The sequence below is a fragment of the Leptodactylus fuscus genome, chromosome 7 (genome assembly GCF_031893055.1).
Source record: "Leptodactylus fuscus isolate aLepFus1 chromosome 7, aLepFus1.hap2, whole genome shotgun sequence".
Classification (NCBI taxonomy): Eukaryota; Metazoa; Chordata; class Amphibia; order Anura; family Leptodactylidae; genus Leptodactylus; species Leptodactylus fuscus.
Genome location: NC_134271.1, coordinates 18,945,811 through 18,970,863, shown reverse-complemented (window position 1 = coordinate 18,970,863; position 25,053 = coordinate 18,945,811). Strand labels below are relative to the sequence as shown.

The 25,053-nt window shown below is 45.3% G+C and overlaps 1 protein-coding gene across 10 annotated transcripts in view; it reads right to left on the bottom strand.

The window, feature by feature from the left end:
• NAV2 (neuron navigator 2) overlaps positions 1-25,053 on the bottom strand; it is a 262,355-nt gene that overhangs the window by 9,925 nt on the left and 227,377 nt on the right. For 6 of the 10 annotated variants that reach the window (XM_075281269.1, XM_075281261.1, XM_075281263.1 and 3 more), the window contains 15 exons: positions 22,100-22,238; positions 18,345-18,630; positions 16,962-17,646; positions 16,019-16,471; positions 15,638-15,703; positions 12,770-12,814; positions 10,815-10,975; positions 10,322-10,504; positions 7,553-7,605; positions 5,906-5,929; positions 5,749-5,823; positions 2,877-2,960; positions 2,679-2,790; positions 2,141-2,289; positions 326-498 (listed from right to left, as the gene is read on the bottom strand). In XM_075281269.1, the coding sequence (XP_075137370.1) occupies positions 326-498; positions 2,141-2,289; positions 2,679-2,790; positions 2,877-2,960; positions 5,749-5,823; positions 5,906-5,929; positions 7,553-7,605; positions 10,322-10,504; positions 10,815-10,975; positions 12,770-12,814; positions 15,638-15,703; positions 16,019-16,471; positions 16,962-17,646; positions 18,345-18,630; positions 22,100-22,238 (2,688 nt within the window). The remainder of the gene's footprint in view (positions 1-325; positions 499-2,140; positions 2,290-2,678; positions 2,791-2,876; positions 2,961-5,748; positions 5,824-5,905; positions 5,930-7,552; positions 7,606-10,321; positions 10,505-10,814; positions 10,976-12,769; positions 12,815-15,637; positions 15,704-16,018; positions 16,472-16,961; positions 17,647-18,344; positions 18,631-22,099; positions 22,239-25,053) is intronic. The other 4 variants (XM_075281262.1, XM_075281264.1, XM_075281265.1 and 1 more) reach the window with 2 other exon arrangements.

The window sequence follows — 25,053 nt, the reverse complement described above, 5'->3', positions numbered from 1 at the left end:
GCAGTGAAGAGGTCACAGCAATCAATATCATAGTGCTGGACGTGGGCGCTCAAATTGTGTTCCTCTAGAGCAGGGGTAGGGAACGTACGGCTCTCCAGCTGTTGCAAAACTACAACTGCCAGCATGTATACTGGCTCTGCTGTTCTGGGAACTCCCATGGAAGTGAATGTAGCATGCTGGGAGTTGTAGTTTCACAGCAGCTGGAGAGCCAAAGGTTCCCTACCCCTGCTCTAGAGGATTCAGCGTTTATGTATTGCCACCTTCTACTTGAACCAGGAGGATCAGGATGAGCCATGTTACAGGGCACACAACATATAGGACTTACAGGGAGCTGGACTGGGAGCTTCTCATGAGCGGAGTGGACAGAATAGCGTTATTATGCGGCAGCTTTGGTGAAGATGGAAGAGAGGAATCGGTCATCTCCTCGATATCAGAATGGGAGGAAGCGGATTTGGGCGACTTCTTCTTGCCAAAAGCTTGTTTAAAGGAACTTCTAAGCTGTAAAGAGAGAAAGACATCGTCAGGAGTGTTGGAGCCCGGCGGTGGTAGATGGAGCACAAGGGGAGGGGGATGGGATGAGGTGCGGAGGTGATTGATGATTATAATGAAGAATGAGCTGGTGGTGGAGGAGGTGGATGGACAGGATGATATGATGACAGGAGGAGTGACAGGAGGGCTGTAGACCTTACCTCATTCACCTGGGACAGGACAAGCAAGCAGAAGGGAACGGGAGGGGGAAAAAAAAATAAAAACAAAACAAAATAAGACAATTTAAAACAGAGAGGAAAAAGCCGTATGCACCAAATACAGACAAATATGGGAGATTTCAGCATATATCAACCATAATGCTGAAAATCTGTGACCAAGAGGGGGCGCTGCTCACACACACAGACATAAGACAGGGAGTTAGAAATCTCTTACTGATCCATTACAGCCAGCTTAGGGCAGAAATGGCTGATAACAGTGAATAATAGACTACATACAAATGCACTGCAAACAGATGGGGGGGTTATTGAATAATACCCTTTCCATGAACCCCTTATGGGGGGTTCCCCCTACGCTACAGAATGGGCTGTTGGTCTGGGCAAGTCCTGGCATCATGAATGCCCGCTCATTACACTGGCAGCAGGGAAATATGCCAGATACTGCAAGGCTAAGAAAAGGGGACCCCCTGACATAAAGGGGACCTCCCACCCAAGTTCAAGAAAAATACCCATCCCAATATATCTGTGTGTATGAGCAGCTGAAAATCATTAGGAGCAAGCAAATCACAAGGATAATAAGGAATAACGAAGATTAAAGGAACAGTACATCTAAGGGTGCATTCACACGGAGTAAAATGGAGTGTAATTTGGAGCGTTTACGGAGCGTTTACGGAGCGTATACGGAGCGTTTACGTAAACGCTCCGTAAACGCTCCGTATACGCTCCAAATTACACTCCATTTTACTCCGTGTGAATGCACCCTAAAGCGTTTTAAAGGAGTGGCGGAATCAGTCACACGGAGTAAGTTCAGACTTGGCTAAATATTTTGCAATTCCGCAGCCAAATCTGCATCTGCAGATTCATCCCCTGAACACTAAAGGGGTTAAAATGAATAGCAAGCAATTTTACTAAACAGAACATTTCGGTAATAGATGGATGGCGGTTTTATATCCGTGTGTATTGGTGCAAATCAACCACATCTGAACTTACCTTCATGTGTAAGTGTGTCAGGAAGGTCCACACACAGGAGATATATGACAAAGTAGTCATAATGGGGGCAGGGAGAATTCTGGACTTACGATATTGCTATGGCTGATAACAGAGGACAATCGTATTGCCATACAACAGACTTTAATGTAGGTTGCTTTGGTACCTGACGCAATTATCCTGCATCCATTACCAACTTTCTGCTGATATGGAGGACCAAAATCAACTTAGCCTTGACTAGTATAGATCCTAGCAGTTGTAGGTCTCATACTTAAAGGGGTATTCCTATCTTGGCAGCGATTTGCCCAGAGGGGAAAAACCCTTTAAGGCATCCCTAAGTGGTGTATAACCCCTTTAAGGTGGTGTGATGGCGCACAATTTGCTGCAGACATCTCACTGGCCATAAGGGTGCCACCTGTACACAACCTAGCGATGTCCGCTTTACACACCCAGTTTTTCCGGTTCTTTTTCTTTTTGGAGTCGCTTTCCACGTTGCTGCCAACGCTGGAGTGACTGGTGGCGCTGTTAATGCTGGAGACGCTATCGGAGGAGTGCTGCCGCCGAATCCGCAGGTCAGCTGACTGGCTTGACCCATTTCCTATAGGAAAAAACCCCAAAAATAATAACATTGTAAGAAAAAAAGAGCAAAGTGGATGCGCAAGTCCCAGAAATCTGAGTAATACTGACACTTATGGTTCTACTGCAGTCCTGCCTATATCTGCTACAAGGCTGCACCACAGCGCCACCTATAGGAGGAGGGCAATAAGCACGGACACAAGTACAGAGGCATCTAGAGAGGTTTATTACTGACCGCTCCTCTCAGCACGTTTGTGGGCCGCCATTCCTAGACCACGGCCAAGCGTCCATGGCTTTAGCACTGCAATCTCCCGGCAGACATTCAGACTTGTCTAACACTTAGCAGATTGCATCAGAAATTACCTGGAGACAGGACTGCGCCTGGGGGGGGTCATGGCTGACTATTATTACCTTTGCAGCTGAGCTCCGGGGTGTTGATGACACCATTAATGGCCGCCTGCGCCGCTGCGTTCTGCTTCTTCAGTTGTTCTATGGTTTTCCTTAACTCATTCAGCTCCGAATCCTGAGAACAAAGAAAAAAAAGACAAAACGTCAGAAGATTTACGTGACATTTATTATTCCAACACTACAAGTCCCAGCAGTTCTGACCTTCTGTTCAGCCGACATGGTGAGACTCTGCAGCCTGATGGTCATGTTGCTTAAGCTTTGCTCAAAGGCGGCCACAAGATGAGCCTGAAAAGAGGGAAAAATACAGAATAAACTGCAACGTCTAGAACATTAGATTCAGGGGGTCTATGGGGGTCTGCAATTGAGGGAGAGGTTGGAGGAGTCAAATAAGTGTCAGCCACAACATCTATGTAGGACCATTCTCCTACCTAGTGGACATCCAGGATGGGGAGGGGATGTTACCGTCTCAAAAAAAATCTAAAGATCTTCACCCATCAGGGAGTGAATACTTTTGTAAGTGCAATAAACATGGAGCTGGTGTTACCTGGTACAGAAATCAGCCGAGAATGAGTTTTTACAAATGAGGTGTGAGGGTCAGAAAGCGGGACCCCGGCATGTGGATAAGGAATGTGTCTGCTAGGTGCAGGAATGTCAAAGACGCAATCACGGCGGCCATCTTGGATACAAATGGTCAGCTCTTCAAGCCAGAAAACCTCAGAGGAGCGATTTGGGCCGATGGGACAGAACCAGTCGCCGGGGATGCCTTGACACCATGTGAACATGCAGCGTGCTCACGGTATTCACCAAAGCCAAAGAAACTGAGTCTACCAAACCTACAGTCTACAGAAGGTCTATGAACTTTCTATAAACCTGTAGACCCCTTGTTTGGAGAGTAGCTTGGAACCAAACAGCGCCCGGACCCCACCTATCAAAACTTCTAACAGGTCACTATCCCATCCTATTGAACAGATGTTGATGAACATAGCCCTGTTCTATTGGAAAAGACCTGCAGTGTAAAGCAGAGAGGGTACAGCCATAGCTTAGGTCCTGGACTGTGAGGAACGCTGAGCTGTAAGGCCCGCCTTTCTGAAAGTGGGAGATATTGGAGCTGAAACTATATCTCCAGCACCAAGACGCATGCTAAATTCAGCACACCATCAGCTTTCTGGCGGTATATAATAGGAGGTATGAAGTCCACATTAAAGGGATTTTTCAGGCTAAAAACATTGATGATCTAAGGAGAGGTCATCTGATTAATAGGATCCAATACCTGGAAACTCCACAGATCCGCTGTTCTCAGCTGCAGATACCCAGACAATGAAGCAGACAGCGCTGTTCTCCGAATAGTGGCCAAAGCAGATCAGTTTTCATTTATTTCAATGGGACCTAAGCTGTAGTGACTCCGTTCTGCCACTACACAGAGAACAGCGCTGTCTGCTTCCTGCTCCATTCTCTGTGTTTCAGCTGCTGGTGGGATTTCTGGGTGTTGGATGCCTACCGATCTGATATTAGTGACCTAAATATAAGATAGGGCATCAATATTTTTACCCCAGAAAACCCCTTTAAGCTGGAGAAGGGGGCAGCAGTAAACAATGCTATGACATTTCTATTGTGATTAAATATCTCTTTAAATGTGGGCTTGTTCCTTTGAACCCTCCTTGTGGTTTTGTGATGCGTGTAAGTGAACACGTACATTTCTATACATCAAATCAACTGTAGGGATCCCGTCCTACGAGTCAATGCAGCTGCTTCATCTATTTATAGATCCATCCACCTGCGCAATAGAGAGTCACTGGACAGTGAAGGTATACACTCCTGGCACCACTATATAGGGACACATGTAGGAAACACCAGAGACGTAAGCAGCACCTCCGCCCCGGGGAAAGATCACCCGCCGCTTCTGCTTATTAACTTAAAACATGATCATCAGAGCGCGGCGAATCCGCTGCACAACCCTGTCCAAACATATACCGACGAAAGAAAGCCGGACACAAAGAGGGGCAGGATGTGTGTGCACTGCGCATTGTGCCGCTAACACAACAACTAAGAGCGGGCGCTGGGAGAAAACCGCAAAAATCTGCCCAGTGGACAGAATTACACAAAGCACATCATCTGCTCAGCCGTGGTGACGAAAGGGGAAAGGGCGGCGAATTAAAGGGGCACAAAACCTAGTGGGCAGTGTTACAGTTTATAGGGGTAGCGTCCTGTTAGGAGACTTTTAAGGCAATGGGATTCACTGTAAGACTCACAAACTCTTATTCTTGTCACTGTATAGGGGTGTGATATTATTATATAGGGGTAGGAGATTACTATATAGGGGTAGGATATTACTATATAAGGATATCAATGTACCAGGATATGAAGTCACTATATAGTGGTACAATATCACTGTATATGATCTCACTATACAAGGATGTGATATCTCTGTATGAGAATATGATATCACTATATGGAACTATTGAAATTATTGTATAGGAGTATATTATATAGGGGTAGACATTACTAAATAGGGGTATGATATTATATAGGGCTAGACATTACTATATAGGGGTATGATACCAATGTATAAAGGTATGATGTCACTATATAGTGGTATAATATCTCTGTATATGATCTCACTGTATGGGAATATGATAGCACTGTATCCCACCATTGTATGAGGCTACAATGTTTCTGTATAGGGGTATATCACATCACTATTTAGGGGTACCATACCAATGTATTACGGTATGAGATCACTATATAACGTATAAGATATTATATGCATATATAACATTATACTAAGGGTGTGCTACATAGGCATTAGAGATGAGCGAACACTATTTGAAACTGCTGTTTCGAATAGCACGCTCCCATAGGAATGAATGGAAGCGGCCGGCACGCAGACCCCCTGCGTGCCGGCTGCGTCCATTCATTCCTATGGGTGCGTGCTATTCGAAACGGCAGTTTCGAATAGCGTGCGCTCATCTCTAATAGGCATATGATATCGCTATATAGAGCCATGATATAACTGTATAAAGCAAAAAAAAAAAAATGCCACTCTATTCCTAATACAGAGAGTCTGACAACTTACGTTGGCACTAAGCTGGGTTGTCAGGGCGGACACTTTTTCCTGGGAGGCGTCCAGCTCTCTTCTTAACTTGCGAATCTAGAGAACGAGACGTATTTTGTTATAAGCCGCTACCCCTTGCGGTCACGGATTACTATAGAGAACTAGAGACGGCACTTACCTCCGACTGACACTTTTCTTCTGGCTGCAAAAGATAAAGAAAAAGAAAACCCTTTAAATTTACAATGTAGCGAGAAGAGGTCGGGGTGTAACGCTGATCTATTTATCTTTCATCGCCTATAAATAGCCGCAGGAGACGGATCTGCGCAGACTTGTACAATTTCCCTTATTTGGGCAGTTTTTTGATGAAACCTCGGCGCATTAGGTAACAGATTGGCAGGAACCTGCGCCCCACCCCCACCGAGGACGGTCACTGCCGCAGACTTCTGACACCTAAGTCATGAATTTCATACGATCCTGTTGGAACAAGAGCTGCTAATGTCTCACATTCCTGCGAGAAGGACGAGATCCCCCCCCACACACAATAAACCCACAGCGGCCATTGAACCTGTAATTTTAGGAGGGGTCAGCGCGGACGTGTCCAACAAAAGGGTTTAGTGACCCACTACAAACCCTGCAACTTTTTTTTTAATTAGACATAAGATTTAAATTAAATTTTTGATAAAATTTATAAAATATCCTTAAATTTAAAAAAATAAATAAATCTTCCGTTTCGTGTACGCAGCTCCTAAGTGCTATGCGTCTCTGTGGTTACAGACTACAAACAAGTTCATAGATATAGAGACTGAATGACATCAAACGATACGATGGCCTGATATTGGTTTACTTGGGAAAGGGGAGTGTTATTAGCATTTCCGTTTTGGCGCCTTGTCCCTTTTACTGTCCCAAACTTCGGCTTCTAGAGTCTTGTAAATCTTTGCGGTGTCTTTGGCCTTTGTTACGGTGACAACGTCTTCCATTAGTCAGAGGAACTGGGGATTCTTCACATTCTACAAATTCCCTAATAAAGTGCTAACCCTGCGGACTGGCATCTGCCCTCTCAGTACCACAACCGCCCCTGAAGGTGATAGTCATAGGGGTGGGGAGATGGGACAGGTACACCATTGGAACTCCATAGACAATATGAGGTCATCAAAGAGGGACATTAAACTAGTAGGCAACCCAATGACATGGGCAAAGGTAAGGCCTGGTTTACATCTGCGTTCGGCATTCCGTTCGGGGATTCTGCATGGGGTCCGTGTGCTTTCACTGCTCACCCCATGCCAGTGCATTCGGTATTCCCCACACGGACTCCCCGAATGGAATACCGATGTGAACCAGGCCTTACATCAAGTCCAACCCGACCCACCAACGACCCAGCTCCAAGACAATAAGAATTAAAGACCAACTCCAACCCCACAAAACACTTTGTAACTTGTAGCAACTTTGTCATAGTTGTTAATCCAAAACCTTCACTATATATGGAGTCCACAGCTCCTATGAAGATTATGTGTCTCCTTACCAACAGACAACAAATGAGTCCGGTGTAGTCTGATCCTGCAGTCGTAGCCCCAACTATCTCTCCCCTATTTTGTTTGGTAGCCAAACAGAGGAACGTCTGCGACTGTAAGACGGCAGGATGACACCAAACAGAATTTGCTGTCTCTTACCATAGAGCCGTATAGGAGAAATGAGATGATCGGTAAAAATTGAGACAAGAAACAATGACTGCAAAAGTGTCTATCGCCTATGGAAATGTAATGTAAAATTCCTCTCATCGGATGACTCTATAACATGACAATGATACAATAAGACGTCTATTACTTACCGTGGAGTATACAGAAGATGTACTGGATACCAGAGACAGAGAAGATCCATGAACTGTGGGACAAGAGAAGAAAGAAGACTCATCAGGCCTATGTGGGACGACATCTGAGGCCGCTTGTAATCTGAGCAAAGATCAGGGATCCTTACTTCATCCAACTCCTGTACTGCCCAGATTAGGAGATGAGCAACCACAGAATGAGGAAAGGGATACGGCTGAATTTATAGTCTAGTCTAGGGTAGGCTGTGTATTAGCATGGAGTCCAGTACATACAGCTAAGATCAGAGTGTCCACTGACTATAGGTGTATAAGGTAGTCTGAAATCCACCTCCTGTTTCTTCACCATACTTTACAGTGAAGCAGATTCCTCAGGTATGCTGGTGTATAGAAGTACAAACTCATAAGAAATCATTACAGGATGGGTATGTTCAGTAATTGTTTCAGTCGCTGGAGGACCTTGTATTTTTATAGTAGCATTGTCACATTGCTCTTTTAGTCCCTGATGTGTTTGTTTAGTAAGTCCGGTCTGTAACAATGAGCCTGTGACAGCGCTAAACCTGCCCGTCCGCCTCTACAGTCACCTGAGTGTGCTCGCGCCAAGTGACGTGACAAGGAGATTGTTCCTTGGAGTAAACAAGCTTCACTGGGTGTAGACTAAAGGTGAAAAGGTACAAATATGGCCGCTGACAACCAACCAGGTGACCTCAACTCCTGACAAACAATGGTCTGGGTACATACTCTACGTCCTTCACTTTACACTACCCTCTGGTGTAAAATCTTTTGATTTTAGGCTGTTTCTAGATTTCCTATATAGATCACATGGGGCTCTTCCCATACTAATAAGATCCTAATAATAATGATGACCTTTCACCACTGCCACCAACTCAAGGCCTTCCCATCCAATAGGCTTCGCTACACTGATAACAACACAGTTGGAATTTCTTCTCTAGCCCTCACCATTCCTGAGCAATCAGTGTAGCTAGTTTTGGTAGCCAATATGTTAACTAGACTACCTAATGTTAAGTCGGTGGTTTCAGGAAGGAGCAGGAAAGGGGGATCTGATGATATCTCTCTTTCAATGGAGCCTGCCCGACATCACCCACTTGCCTATAGAGAGTTTAGTTAACCTATCAGACACTAAAACTAACTAAACTCATTGCTCAGGAACGGTGGGGGCAAAAGGAAAAGTTTCAACTCAGTGGATGGGTGCCTATTAAACAATGAAAAGAGCTTGAGTGGTGAAAACTGTTCATGGGCTTTAACATTGACTAGAGGTTGGCCCTCTATAGAGTGCAGGATCCGTACGGATAGCTCAGGGCTGTAATATCACTCAGGAAACTTCACTTCTCAGTTTCTGTAATATCTAATGACAGTCGTGGGGGTGCGGGGGTGTGTGTGTGTGGGGGGGTCGATCTGTCATTCCAGCAGGAAGTGTTCAAAACAAGGAAATTTTATCACTTAGTTACAGTAGCAATAGATATCATAAAAAGAGCAGATCTGGTGCAACAATATCCCTGCTGCAGGCTGTAATATGGGACGGAACCACAGAGGGACTAAACTAAGCACAAGGTATCACATGTGTATCTCCGCTGTAGCTTAGAAAGCTGGGTGATCTCTCTAATAATTGCTAAGACAGCCTGCACACGGGTTGTAACCTATTTTACCCAAACTCCTAATCTAATAATCCCCCCCCCGCCGCCCCCGATGTTTGAGATAACTGTATGACTACCCTATGTGTCAGCATTCATGCGAACCCACCCATCTGCAGGGAGACATGAGATTTCCCACCAGTGTCACACTATACACCGCGCAGAGCATTGCCTCAACATGAAATGTCATCTCTTATCAGAAAGCAATACCCTGCAGATGATTCTGTGTAAACCTGTAGTTATTTGCCCCGCAGTATGAACAAAACACAATGACAGCTGCATCATAAAGGAGCGGAGATGCCGGTAGGGCTCATTCCCAGGCACTCTAAAGTCAGAGCAACAAAGCACGTAACTAGAGGCTACTACAGGTGCAAGCTGAGATTTGTACTAACATTATGTATATGTCACCTCTATACTGTACAGTATATAACAGTCTCAAGTTAACGATTTGTATGTGTATATACATTACATTACTTATCCTGTACTGATCCTGAGTTACATCCTGTATTATACTCCAGAGCTGCACTCACTATTCTGCTGGTACAGTCACTGTGTACATACATTACATTACTTATCCTGTACTGATCCTGAGTTACATCCTGTATTATACTCCAGAGCTGCACTCACTATTCTGCTGGTACAGTCACTGTGTACATACATTATATTACTTATCCTGTACTGATCCTGAGTTATATTCTGTATTATACTCCAGAGCTGCACTCACTATTCTGCTGGTGCAGTCACTGTGTACATACATTACATTACTTATCCTGTACTGATCCTGAGTTATATTCTGTATTATACTCCAGAGCTGTGCTCACTATTCTGCTGGTGCAGTCACTGAGTATATACATTTCTTATCTTGTATGATAACTTTGCCAGCAGAATAGAGAGTACAGCTCTGGATTAGAAGACTCAGGGCAGAATTTGGCACAGATTGAGGTAGAACTTGCCTCAAGTTCTGCACCACATGACATTACGTGTCATACATATACGTATATATACATCATTATTATTATATATACACGTATATGTCATACATATACGTGTATATACATTAGAAGCCGTGACTATTAAAATTATTAATTCCTTAGAAGCCCTGACTATTAAAATAGATACGCACCTTCTTCAAAACCATCACGGAAGGATCCGGAGCGGCTCATTGTTCTCGTCTTCTCATCCAGAGACATTGAACTGTTTCTGAAACGTGGCTCTCCGTAGTGTTCGCCATCCGCGTTGGAAAGGCTGTGAGTCCGTAGCATGGTCGTGTTGGATAAACTCATCTGAGTCGCTGTTGTGGGACTTGCTGAAGGAGGGAAGAAAATCATAACATATAATGACTGTTATCATGGGGGTAACACTGTTTATCTAGAAGTCTCCACCACTGCGCATATCTCCTACTATACGGATGGAATAAAAATGAATGCATATCTGTATTTATTTTGGTTTTTGCAACCCTCTCAGTAGACTCTGCAGGCTGTGATGATCCAGGTTGCTCAGCTATCTGCCATACATCAGACTGCCTCTCCATGCTGCACAGACTTATTTTACGTCCCTGACTCATTGCCAAAAGCATTAAGAAAACCAGGAACAGGAGTCCACACAATAAGACTCACCAAGCTGGGAGAAGTTAAATCTGGTGCCGGAGGGCGACGTTATGCTGGAGCCGGGTGAGAAGGGGGAGCTGCCGGCAGTGTCTTGGAGTCCGCTGGATGAATGGGAGCGCAGCCATTCCTTGGTGTCGTCTTGTGTTCGGAGCTGAGATGACGGAGCGTACCTGAGTGTAGCAAGGACAGAAGAAATTAAAAAAATAAAAAATATTAACCCAAAAACTGAAGGATCTAGTATTCCTAAATATTTGTTCAGGAGTTTGGAAAAGCTGAGTTGCAAACTTTATAAGAGCTTTAGATGTGAAATTGGTGGTACCCAGCTTTCCTAGCAATAGATATCACAAGAAAAAGGCTGAACAAAACTGACCGCTGTGGACAGTGAATATCCAAGGACGGTGTGTAACCAAATATCAAGTGTGGTGGAAAGATCATACAGAAGACATAGCTAAGCCTGGGGTTGGGAGGGCATGCTGGGAGTTGTGGTTATAATAGAATTAAACATGCATATTGTTGTTATCTCCTTTTACTCCACATAGAACAATTATGTTCATATAAGATTGCAAAATCCCCTTGTGTCTCTTCACATCAAATATACATCACCACCCTCTTCAGAAACTGGGCCACGCCAATGCCCAGCACAGGGTGGGTGACAGGTAATGTCTGCAGCAAAATCACACAGGAAAAGTCAGTATCATGCAACAAATGAGCAATGTATCCCAGACAGACAAGAGGGGTTCACTGACTGCTCAGCAGGGGAAGGGGAGACTCCTGACCCCAAAAAGGCTTTGCACTGAAGATGACTGATAAAGAGTTCTAAATGAGATGTGTGTGCAGTCACTGTGTACATACATTACATTATTCATCCTGTACTGATCCTGAGTTACATCCTGTATTATACTCCAGAGCTGCACTCACTATTCTGCTGGTGCAGTCACTGTGTACATACATGACATTACTTATCCTGTACTGATCCTGAGTTATATCCTGCATTATACTCCAGAACTGCACTCACTATTCTGCTGGTGCAGTCACTGTGTACATACATTACATTATTCATCCTGTACTGATCCTGAGTTACATCCTGTATTATACTCCAGAGCTGCGCTCACTATTCTGCTGGTGCAGTCACTGTGTACATACATTACATTATTCATCCTGTACTGATCCTGAGTTACATCCTGTATTATACTCCAGAGCTGCGCTCACTATTCTGCTGGTGCAGTCACTGTGTACATACATTACATTACTTATCCTGTACTGATCCTGAGTTATATCCTGCATTATACTCCAGAACTGCACTCACTATTCTGCTGGTGCAGTCACTGTGTACATACATTACATTACTTATTTTGTACTGATCCTGAGTTACATCCTGTATTATACTCCAGAGCTGCACTCACTATTCTGCTGGTACAGTCACTGTGTACATATATTACATTACTTATCCTGTACTGATCCTGAGTTACATCCTGTATTATCCTCCAGAGCTGCACTCACTATTCTGCTGGTACAGTCACTGTGTACATACATTACATTACTTATCCTGTATTGTACTCCAGAGCTGCGCTCACTATTCTGCTGGTACAGTCACTGTGTACATACATTACATTACTTATCCTGTGCTGATCCTGAGTTACATCCTGTATTATACTCCAGAGCTGCACTCACTAGTCTGCTGGTGCAGTCACTGTGTACATACATTACATTACTTATCCTGTACTGATTCTGAGTTACATCCTAGAAGTCACCATCTGCACTCACCAAGACTTGTCCTAATTTAAAGGGACCTGCCCCCTGGTGATACATGACACATGTTCTAGGCCTTTCATGCAAAACACACACCACAGAAGTAAGACGGAATAGAAAGAACATAAATCGGTAAGACTGGGTCACACAAAGACCCCACAGCCATGGAGGACCCACAACACCACAGAGCAGACACACCCAGCCGGTTAGAATACCTGAATCCTTTCTTAGGCAAAGTGTTTCTATCAAGATGAGGATCGCTGCAGCAAAGTCAAAAGAGGAGAGAAAACTTGAGAGAAAGGAAGGGGCTAGTAGGGGAGGGGGACAAAGAAGAGCCGGCCAAACGCTAGTGCACACATTGCAGGACGCATACACAGACGTGCAGATCACTTGGACACCAGGAGCGTGCAAGGTGCGGATTCACAAATCAACAGTCAGACATGGAGGTGCCAAAATGAGATGTGATATTTAAAGGGGAAGAACACATTTGTCACAAGAGAATATGCACTCATCAAGGTGTAGGCGTTTCATCGGTCTACAAATGTAGCAGAGTTGAATTTGTCAATTAAAGAGGGCCTTTCATCCCCTTCGGTGCTTTTCATCCTTTATTTAACAGGTGCCCTTCCACAGATTCTGGCACACTTGGATGTTTTTCTCTAGTCCTGAGCAATCAATGCAGTTAGTCTAGAGTCTCTAATATCAAGAGGGTGGTGTCAGGGAGAGACAGGAAAGGGGGCGTGGCTCATAGCTCCAATCACAGGTGGGCAGTGTCAGAGATCTGAGCCACTCCTCCTCGCTTACTCCTGCCTGATGCCACCCTCTTGATATTAGGGAGTCTATGTGATATGATAACTAGACTCCCTAATATCAAGAGGGTGGCATCAGGCAGGAGTAAGCGAGAGGGAGTGGCTCAGATCTCTGACACTGTCCTGCTATGATTGGAGCTATGAGCCACGCCCCCTTTCCTGCCTCTGCCTGACACCACCCTCTTGCCATTAGGGAGTCTAGTTATCATATCAGGCACCAAAACTAACTGCTCAGTAATGGTGGGCACTAGAGAAAAAATTCTGACTGTACCGATGGAGAAGGATGGAAAGAGCTAGAGTTCACGGTGTAAAGTCCTCTTTAACTTTTCCTGGGGCTTGTGGTAACTTCCTGAATTCTGATGCAAGGAACACTGCAGATCAACTCAGCTCTGCTACATCTGCCCGTGAACTCTTGCACTGGCAGGATGAGCTCATCTTGTACGGTTGGCTATATACAGGGAAAATTAGACGAAGGTGGTTACAGAAACAGAAAGTTACTGTCAAAACATGTTGGAAAAATCAATTAGCCCGATGATATCACCTTACATGACCCCAAGTTACAGCAGGAAAACCCGCACTGTGCGCGGCCGACTAACGTGCATCTAAGGGGACAAAAGCTCTAAAGAAAAAGTCATATGTTAAAGCGGCCTTACACCTAATAGATCTGCGCTCAACAAGGCCACCTACATGTACCGGGAGCGCCAAACTAAATTCTGGGATAAGCGCAGTCTGTACATGTAGTGTCTCTAAGAGGAGGGGGAGCAGAGGCCAAAACCATCCAAACAGCAATATATAGGGAAAGGGGGGGTATATGTTGGAAAGGGGGGTATATATAGTATATCTAGGATACGGTTTTAGGTACTGCAGGGACAGACACCTTCTAGTTACGGGGCTCAGCTCAGTAGTTGGAGATCATGGATAAGCCTCTGCACCCCTAGATGGGGACACGCATGAACTCCGCAGCTTTCGTTATGGAGTTGGCTAATTAGCACAGATCGTTAAGCCTGGAGCGCACCTCATGTGACCTGGAAGGTGAATGACACATACCCTGGCCACCATCCAACCCCCTGACGACAGCTAGCAGCGGCAACACCTATTATTTACAGGGTGACGTGTTACGAGGTAGAGGAGCCCTGCATGACGAAGAGGACGAGGCGATTGTTTGACTATTTTGTATCATTTGATGCCATTTCAAAATGAGAAAAATCTTGAATTGGAAAAAATAAAAATTGATTTCCAGAATATATGAGGAGAGGTATAAACAGACTGGTGTCATTATTATACTCGCGCTGGGGAGCAATGAGTTCCCTGCACCGCTCCAGCAAATCCACCTGTAGATAACAGACCCCATTTCACAGCAGCCTGTAGTGTGAACAGGATCCAGACTCAGATTGTCAGGGAAATTCTGCAATAATATCATAAGAAATTGCTCCTAAAAAATTCTAAAAAAAAAATAAAAGCCAGTCGTACTTTTATGTAAAGTTGGCAAAAGTTATGCCCTGGGAAAGCTGGGTGGGAACCAATATGGCCACTATTAAAAGGTGTATAAAGTGAAGGTATAGCGATAGTATACGGCATCACTTTATGAGGGGTAGGTGACAACTGGGACCCCCATCGGTCATGAGAATGAAGGGGTGCTGCATTGGGATCACAGGATTCACTCACGTGAATGGAGCTGTGGTAGAAAGAGCTGCTAGTAGGGGGCGCAACACTAAATCATTACTGTAGCCCCCCCTCATGACTAGAGATTGGTTCCTCAATTGATCAGAATACCCCTTTAAGGCTCCCATAGTAGTTGTCACCCAACTTTCCCAATTCTTCCTAGTTCTGTACTGACATCATCCAACCCCTCTCTTATCCATGTAGCATGGCAATTGGACATCTCTCGGTGACCGTACTGGATGTCACCCAGCATTCCCATAACCAGCTATAAAGCGGCCGACAAGGATCTCGAGTTTTGGGGTAAAAATATTGTATAATATATTCTGAAAAGCGGGAGACAGTGACCGACCACAAGTCATGGACGTAGACACACAAGACAAAGCTTGTAGCGCTAAGACGCTTATTGTAAAGCGCGTGACAATGACGACAGACAAGAAACGTATGACAGGCGGAGAGACGGAGGGGCAGTGAAGCCGCATGCCACAAAAGTAAGAGATCAAGCAAAAAAAGGCTTCAAGTGTGATGAGGGCGCGGCCCGGAGATGAGAGCAGGAACTGCGCAGGCTGCAGGCGATGGGACACTCAGGGTGACAGCAGCCATGACAGACACCGTTACCTGTCCTGCTTCCGGGGGAGAGTGTTTCTGCTGAATTTAGGACTAGCACCGGGGGAGGAGAGAGGGCTACAGAAACGGGGGAACAGATCACACAAGAAAAAAAAAACAAAAAAAAAAAAACATTATTAGCAAAATAATCTAAAAAGGTATTCTGTATATGGGAGAAAATGTGCAAAATTTTAGAATCAGTGAATAGGAAAGGGTTAAAAGGACTCGTATAGAAATAGAACTCCAGTTTCGAATACCTCGCTCTCATAGGCATGAATGGGAGCAAGCGAACTACAAGGGGTAGTTTCCATTCATTCCTATGGAGCAGTTTCGAATACTATTTGCTGATCTCTACTTCCAATCCACCCCCTCTCCCCCATTTGGACCCCATACCTCTCAGACATGGTGGTCTTCACGCTGTTGGTCCTGATGAAGCCAGACATGGCGTCGTCCCGTGGAGAGGCGGTCAGGGCGCTGGGCGAGTTGTTACTGCTGAGGGATATGTCGATGGACTCGCAGCTGGTGTGTAGGCTGCTCACCGACTGGTAACCCAAACCGTCCTTACTGACCGCCGAGGAGCTGCTGGCGTTCGTGCCCCATGTTAGGCTATTGGAAGGTGCAGAGTGGGCGGAGCCGGGGCTGGAGGCCAATGGAGATGGGTTCAGATCCATATTTTTGCCATACAGGGGGCTACTACCTCCGCTGCTGAGCATGCCGCTCCCGGAGGGGGAGTCTGGGTGTGCCTGGGAGTTCATGGTGGCGTGGGGGTTGGAAATGATCATTGAGTTTTTCATGTTCTCCGAGGTTGTGACCGGTCCTTGTTTATTTGGCTTTCCGCCAAAAAGCCTGTCAATGGGAATCATACGTTAGATGTACATAGATTGTATTACTAGAGACCTCGCGCTTACCCCTATATAACTGTCAGTCTATAGGATCTTCCATAAGGTCTCCTGAAATACTCTGTGCTGCTTTCAGGTAATGGTTGTGTTCATCTTATGTGGGAAGCAGTGATCAGTCTACACATGTGATGATGGGACTGGGTTACAAGTGAGAGGGGATGTAAAAAACTGGAAGGAGCGAGATCCTAGCAGCACAGAGTATTTTAGGATATTAATATGCTATTTTTATCCACTCACGTCATGTCTGTTAAGACAAAGCTACATGGGTAAGATCATTGAGAGAAGTGAGATATAGAGGTCATACCGTGGAAGCAGCACAGAGTATGTCAGGGGACAAGTGCAGAAGCCTGTGAAAGGCAATGACCTCTCCACTCAACCGTAAAACCTTATGACAATCTGTTCATCATCTTTCTTAGACCCATTACTGACCCCCGTACCTGCGCAGAGTCGGTGATGAAACATCGGGGTATTTGTTCCCCTGCTGGCGGGTACCATTGGGGACACCTTGTGATGCTGGGTTCATTTTAATAGAGTTCCCGGAGGCGACGCTCTCATTGTCAGATGAGATTCCTTTCTCGCGGTCAGTTTGGTTCATGAGTCCAGAGACAGAGTTATTGAGGGTCATCTTGCTGGTCTCTCTCATTTTGGGGACAGGGAGACCCGCTGACTTGCTGCTGATATTAGAGTCAATGCTACTGGTGCTGGAGCGATTACCGGTCCCGCTGCGTGACTTACTGGGGCGCGGTAAACTGCGGTACTGGAGATTGGTCCTAGCGCTGAGCTGTAAGTATCCGTCATCATTGTGCGAGCCATCCACACTCGCTTTACGGTTGGAGGACCGACCAATGAGTCCGGAAGACTTTGGCATTTTTCCTAGAGTGGCAGAACCGCTGGTGATGGTCGCTCCACTGGTTGTGATTATGGGCATGCCAACCACCGAGCTCCCTGGTTTCTTAAACCCAAAGGTATTGGTGTTGGCAGTGATTGTCCTGGAGGAATTGCTGAGGGATTTCTTGGTCTCGTCACCACTGCTGCGTCCTGCGTCTGACGGGGAACGCTTCACCTGGGCTGACTTCGGAGAAATCCTTCCTTTCTCTGATACTTTAGCATCATCTGTTTTTCCTGACCATGGGGAAACATAATAGGTTAATATATTAACACTATATAAACCAGGGACATGTTGAGCAATGAAATTCAACAGGGCAACATAGCAGCTTGTATTATACCCCAGAGCTGCGCTCACTATTCTGCTGGTGCAGTCACTGTGTACATACATTACATTACTTATCCTGTACTGATCCTGAGTTACATCCTGTATTATACTCCAGAGCTGCGCTCACTATTCTGCTGGTACAGTCACTGTGTACATACATTACATTACTTATCCTGTACTGATCCTGAGTTACATCCTGTATTATACTCCAGAGCTGTGCTCACTATTCTGCTGGTACAGTCACTGTGTACATACATTACATTACTTATCCTGTACTGATCCTGAGTTACATCCTGTATTATACTCCAGAGCTGTGCTCATTATTCTGCTGGTGCAGTCACTGTGTACATACATTACATTACTTATCCTGTACTGATCCTGAGTTACATCCTGTATTATTCTTCAGAGCTGCGCTCAATATCCTGCTTAAAACAGTTAGCAGACAGACAACTAACAACTTAGACCTTTAAAACATTCCCTTTAAATAACATATACTCTAACTCATGAACAGGGACAGACACACCCCACAATAATTCAGAATGTTATCCCCTGGACTCTTTAAAAGGCTAAAGACATCATAGAGCTCTGGTGTTGCGGCCCATCTTACCTGTCCCTGGCGTCTTCAGAGCTCCGGTGGTGGATTTGGTACGTGGGCTTGTGATCCCCACCTGAGCAGTCATTCCTCGTCTCCAGGACCCAGTCTGAGATATGACCGTGTTCTTCCTTCCAGACGTGCTCTTATCGGACTCATCGGACAGGTCAGAGGGGTTCTTCCTCCATTTACACCCAGACTCCATCTTCATTCCACTGTCTGAGCCGCCATCTGATCTCTTCAAGTCATCACCGGACCAGAGCGAGTTGCGGTCGATCTGTAGGTGCTTTTCTGAGTCAGTCTATAAAGAAGACATAGAAAATAGTGTAAATGACAACATTGTAGTGATACAAGGCGGTCTGGACTGAAGTCCGGCAGATGGAAGGTGTCCTAGCATACAGTACTTAAGGAGTTAAGTGCAATTTTTATCTATTTTGTAAAATCAGTGAAATGATCACTTTTTATTCTAATCTGTTTTTATTTTCTGATTGTAGATTTTTTTTATTCTATTTCCTGGAGGGTTCATGTACTAAGTGCCACATCTGCGCGGTGTTCGTCTGTACGTTGCGGCTTCTTCAGGCTCATTACGAGGTGTCAGATGTTTTGCAGTCTCTATAAACTGACTAATTGCTGCGCTTTCTAGATGACAGATCTTCCTCGGGGACATAGAGAAGATAAAACAAGGCAGTGCAGCCGAAGCCTGGGCCGGCCTCTTACTAGTTAGCAAAGCTCTTGGTGACAGATCTTTTTTACTACGGGTGAGGTCTGAGGGAACGCGGTTGTCAGATCTCCTCCCGGCTACTGATATCTTTATGTTAGGTGGTGGGAGCCAACCCCTTCCGCAGCTTTAGCCTGGACTGATAACTTAGGATTGGTCATCATATACGATCCATAGGAGTCAAACACCATGCACCCCCACTCCCAGCTTTATAGGCCACGTGACGTCACGTTTATCAGTCACGTGGTCTGAGCACTCAATCCCAATCACGTAAACAGACTAAGCTGCGATACCAGGTACAGCCACTATGCAATGTATGGCGCCGCAGCCTCTTCAGACAGCTAACCGTCTGGGGGCCCAGGTGTCAGACCCCTGCCAATCTTTATCTGATGACCTATCCCAAAGACAGGTCATCAATTAGTTAACCTCGACTGATGAAAGCCGCTAGTCAGTATAGGCCTGCGTACAATTTCTGGCGACTCTAGCAGGGTCTGTAGATTTGGTTACCTGCGTTCTGTGAATCCACTATTACACTGCTGTGAAGTTCTGCTCCATGTAAAGCGCATGTTGAAACCGTGACCTGTGAGTGCCGATGCGCTTTTTTGACGAAATTACTGCAAGCATTAGTATAGCAGGGCCCCGGGCGCCCTGTTCATCCCCTTAGATAGACTGATGTAACGGACAGCGCAGTATTAGCACCTTGCGCTGTTACTTTTCGACTCACTACCTGCAGGGCACAGTTAGACGACTCCTGCAAACATCGCCAGATCTTATCCAGGGTGTGACGCTGCGGTCCGACAACTTTTTTCCCTGCAGATGATTTTTCAGCTTTCAGATAATTTATGTTTCGTTCAGCTGATACTAAAAACAGAAACACTGACACATCGGAGAAGAAGCTGAACTTGTTTCCACAACAGTCCTGGAAACGAATGCTCGCCCCAAAATAAGGGGATGCTTACCCATAACACCCAACATCATTACCGCGGTGAAGGGCAACCTATGACGAGTCTGAGACTATGTGGCCCTACAATTAACATCTGTATATCCTGTATTACCTGTATATACTATATCCTGGGGGAGCGAGGAGAAAGGTGACAACACATTGATCATGTGCGGGGTCAGAGGATCAAGTAAGGATTCTCACCCCCCTTATTTTCAGTGCAGGAATACATTAGCAACACCCGGGGTCCACCCCGACACTAGAGCATAAAATATCCAAAAACGGCTGGAAATTGGCTCCAAGATTGAGAAGCGGAAGACAACAATCTCAGGGAGGAGAAGAGAAATAACAGATTGCGATCCTCCCCGGGCCAGCGGGGATTTAGAGATGAAGTGTGAATTATACATCTGCATCATCCTTGTAAATAACATCCTGCAGACAAGCAGATCTTTTTGTAATAAACTTGGATTTTCAGGCGACATTTGCAAATCCTTGCATACGTATGCCTTGTGCAGAGAGGAGGAACACAGGCGGATCAACTGGTAGGTCGGGTGGTGGCTCCCGGTCACGTGACCTGTGGTCAGAACCACCTGAGAATTCAGGGGTCTTTTCCGACCCCCGAGTATAATGATTGGCGGACCGGGAGAGGTAAGAAACAAAAAAACACTGTTACTTACCTCTCCACGATGCGGGCAGGCTTCGGCCTAGTCGTCTGACGTCTCATGACCCCGGCCTGCGTCCTGGGTCATGTGACGTCTGACGTCATTGAAGATGAACTACTTCGAAGGCCGACAGCGTAGGAGACGGGAGATAGGTGAGTAACAGTGTTTTTTTATGTTTTTTTCCCCCTGGGTCTCCAATTATTATATTCTGGGGTCTGAAAAGACCCCAGAGTATAATAACTGTTTATGGGTGACCACAGTGGAACATAATACTGTGTGGAGGGACCACTATGGGGGATAATACTGTTTGCAGGGGCTACTATTGGGGATAATACTGTGTGGAGAGGCCACTGAGGGACATAATACTGTGTTCAGGGGCCACTAAGGGACATAATACTGTGTGCAGGGGCCACTATGGGGGATAATACTGTGTGCAGGGGCCACTATGGGGTACAATACTGTGTGCAGGGGCCACTATGGGGTACAATACTGTGTGCAGGGGCCACTATGGGGGATAATACTGTGTGCAGGGGCCACTATGGGGCATAATACTGTGTGCAGGGGCCACTATGGGGCATAATACTGTGTGCAGGGGCCACTATGGGGCATAATACTGTGTGCAGGGGCCACTATGGGGGATAATACTGTGTGCAGGGGCCACTATGGGGGATAATACTGTGTGCAGGGGCCACTATGGGGGATAATACTGTGTGCAGGGCCACTATGGGGCATAATACTGTGTGCAGGGGCCACTATGGGGCATAATACTGTGTGCAGGGGCCACAATACTGTGTGCAGGGGCCACTATGGGGAATAATACTGTGTGCAGGGGCCACTATGGGGGATAATACTGTGTGCAGGGGCCACTATGGGACATAATACTGTGTGCAGGGGCCACTATGGGACATAATACTGTGTGCAAGGGCCACTGAGGGACATAATACTGTGTGCAGGGGCCACTATGGGGCATAATAGAGCGCGCAGGAATGCGTAGGAGAGGGTCGGTCGAGGTCGGGGGGGGGGGAGCCATGTCAAAAGTTCACCACGGGTCCCTGCCATTCCTAGTTACACCACTGTAACAGACCACAAATAAATCTTTTGTAGTCATGCCTTCTTCTATTTGTTCCCTACTTCCCGACAAATCGGAGGCACCTTCAGACTACACAGTGTTTGTTGTCTGTTACCATGGAGACGCAAAGGTCTGCATAGAAGCTGTGAACATTAAACGGTCGGGAGTTTTTAATGCAGACTAATTACAAAGTTACTTTGTTTTTCATTTTAAACACATTGGATGTAATTTTATTTTCGCTTTCCATAAACCTTTAAGGTAACGTGAGCAGCTCCACAGGAGTGGGGTTTATGCCCTATCTTATGAGGTCATACTTGGTGTGATAAGTATGACATCATCAGATCCTCATCCATTCCCCTTTGTGGGTGATCATGACCTCACCTGTACGTCCAGGTTCTTCCGAGAGGACGCTGGCGTGTTGGCGTATGAGCTGATAGAAGAGCTGGTGTTGATGTCATCTGTGCTCAGGTTGTCGATGGTGTCGCTGATCCCGCTGCTGACCGAACTGCTGTCATCCCAGCTGCAAGAGACAAAATCACACGTCAGACACTCGGGGTCAGATGCTCTCCAGCCAGAGATCAATAGATTGTATTGACCTAGCATTCGGTCAGTCTGTGCTCTATAGGAGATGGCTGATCATAGGGAATAATAAATCGCATATTAAATAAGCATGTACAATAAATAGGGCTGCTTCTGTTTATAGCTGCCACGCCTACATAACCCCGGATATTCAGTAGGTCCCACATCTTAGCCCCTTCATCCAGTATGCTTAGGTTTCCCAGGGATCTGGTATTGAAGCAGTGAGAGAAAGCAGCCGCTCCGCTCCCATCCACAAGACGCTAATCTCACATTCCAGCCGCACTATTTTGGGCACTGCCCTGTTTATACTATAAATTCTCTGGAACGCTTGCATGTATTTTCACAGTTCACTTTGCTGCCAGTGTGGGCAGTGCAATTGACCCAAAAACACAGTCATGGAACCAGCCCAGAGGCAAAAAAACCCCCTAAAAACACAGAAATCAGGGCAAAGAGGGACCAGAATGGGGACAAACAATGTAACTTAATGTATCAAAATTCAGTCCTTAAATCACTGCGTCTTTTCAGATGCAACTTGCCTTACAGGCGGTCACAATGGAGATCACTGACCCAAATAGTTAACATAACATACATTGCATTTTCCAACAGAAATGTAGCATTCGAAGTGGATATCCCCTTTAAGATAAAGGGAGGGTTTAATTTAAAGCAAATGTATAACCAAAATTAATTTTTTTTAAAACCATTTTATATGAGGATTTTTGGATGATTTTATTAAAATCCTCCAATTTTCAATGTGACCACTAAACCTAACAATAGGCTGACACTAGCCAGTTCTGTAGGGGTTTGCTTTGCAGCAGTCTCCGTACAGTTAGAATTACAATAGAAGATAACACCTCCATAGATAACACCCCTAATGACACAACATTACATCACTACTGACAATAGATGATGTCACAGCTACACAGAGCGTATCCAGAAAACTCCCATAGATCTCAATGAGTCAGCTCTAGACTATTGCTACCTATGGCCAGGACTATGCTGTAAAGCAGGTCACTAAATGCTGTTAACAGGGTTGAGGAGCAGCTCAGACAAGATGGCTGCTCAGCTTGTTCTCGTCAGAAAACACTGAAAATTCACCCATATGGCATAAAATATGTAGAGGATAGCCTGGTGCTCACTGGAGGTTATAAACCAATTTACATGTCCCCCCAATATCACATTGTTAAAATTTCTTACAAAACACTTAAGACAATGTATCAGTGCTGGAGAGCTCAGGACATGCAAACATGGACAAGGGATGTCAGCAGAAGAGAATCTAAAACAAATACAGATGAGCTGTGTCGGCACGCCTGCATTACTCAGCAAATGGCCAGGATCCACCTCCACACCAGAACCAGTCCTGCCTGGCCCAGATGGGGGCCATCGCCAGTGGTCCGCTCCCCCTACCAAACCCGCAAACTCTCCTATAAAGGAGACCGTACGAGCGTCCAGGAAACGACAGATCCTATTAATTACACACAGCGAGCTGGAAGAACTTGTTTTTGGGCAATTGTAGAAGACAATGCTTCCTATGAGGCTGCCATGGCTGCAGGGGGATGTGATAAAGAGGAGGCAGTCAGGGGGAGGGGAGGCCCATTACTAATCCCAGCTAACAGGATTAAGGTGAAAAGGAGAAAAAAAAAAAAGAATGGAATTAAAAAATGCCCTTCTGGCCTGGGTCTGTCCTTTCCTTTATGTGAATGGAGGGTTTAATATCTCCCCAAAAATTCTTTAGACAGACCCCCACACCCAGGTGCAGATTGGGGACTTGGAGGTGCACAGGGGGCTCTTGTTTTATTGCCGTGAAAAGCCTTATACAACGTAACACTAGTGTAACAATCCAATACATTGTTACAGTAACAATCTGATACAATGTAACAGTAGTGTAACAATCAGATACAATGTAACACTAATGTAACAATCCAATACACTAATACTAATGTAACAACCTCTAATACAATGTAATTCTCTCCGATACAATGTAACACTAATAACACAATCTGATACAATGTAACACTAATGTAACAATCCAATACACTAATACTAATGTAACAACCTCTAATACAATGTAATTCTCTCCGATACAATGTAACACTAATACCACAATCTGATACAATGTAACACTAGTGTAACAATCCGATACAATGCAACAGTAGTGTAACAATCTGATACAATGTAACAATCAGGTACCATGTAACACCAATGTAACAATCCAATACACTGTAACACTAATGTAACAACCTCTGATACAATGTAACTCTCTCCAATACAATGTAACACTAATACCACAATCTGATACAATATAAAAAAAAATAATTCTGATACAGTGTAACAATAACGTAACAATCTCAGATACAATGTTAACACTAACGTAACACCCTCTGGCACCATGTAACATTAATGTAACCATTTCAGATACAAGGTTACACTCCTGTTCTGATACACAATCTCCCCTCGGCTCTATAGCGCTGTAATATGTGGCACACTCTGTATTTGTTCTCCAAAAGATAAGCAAAATTAGACAGATAAAGGAAATTTTTCTCGGCTTATATATCAGCAGTTTCTTTTCACCTTCTTTGAAGGTCATAAAAAGTTGGCAAGCGGTAGCCGCCTGCAGAGCCCTGACAGGTACAAGGTGGCGAAGAATGATGAAAAGAAATCCGAGGACCCCCCCAAACCCCACCCAGGTACACGATACAGAATAGGTAAGAATCTGTACCCGGCTGTTACATGTCAGAGGGCCACTGACCAGAAGGCTT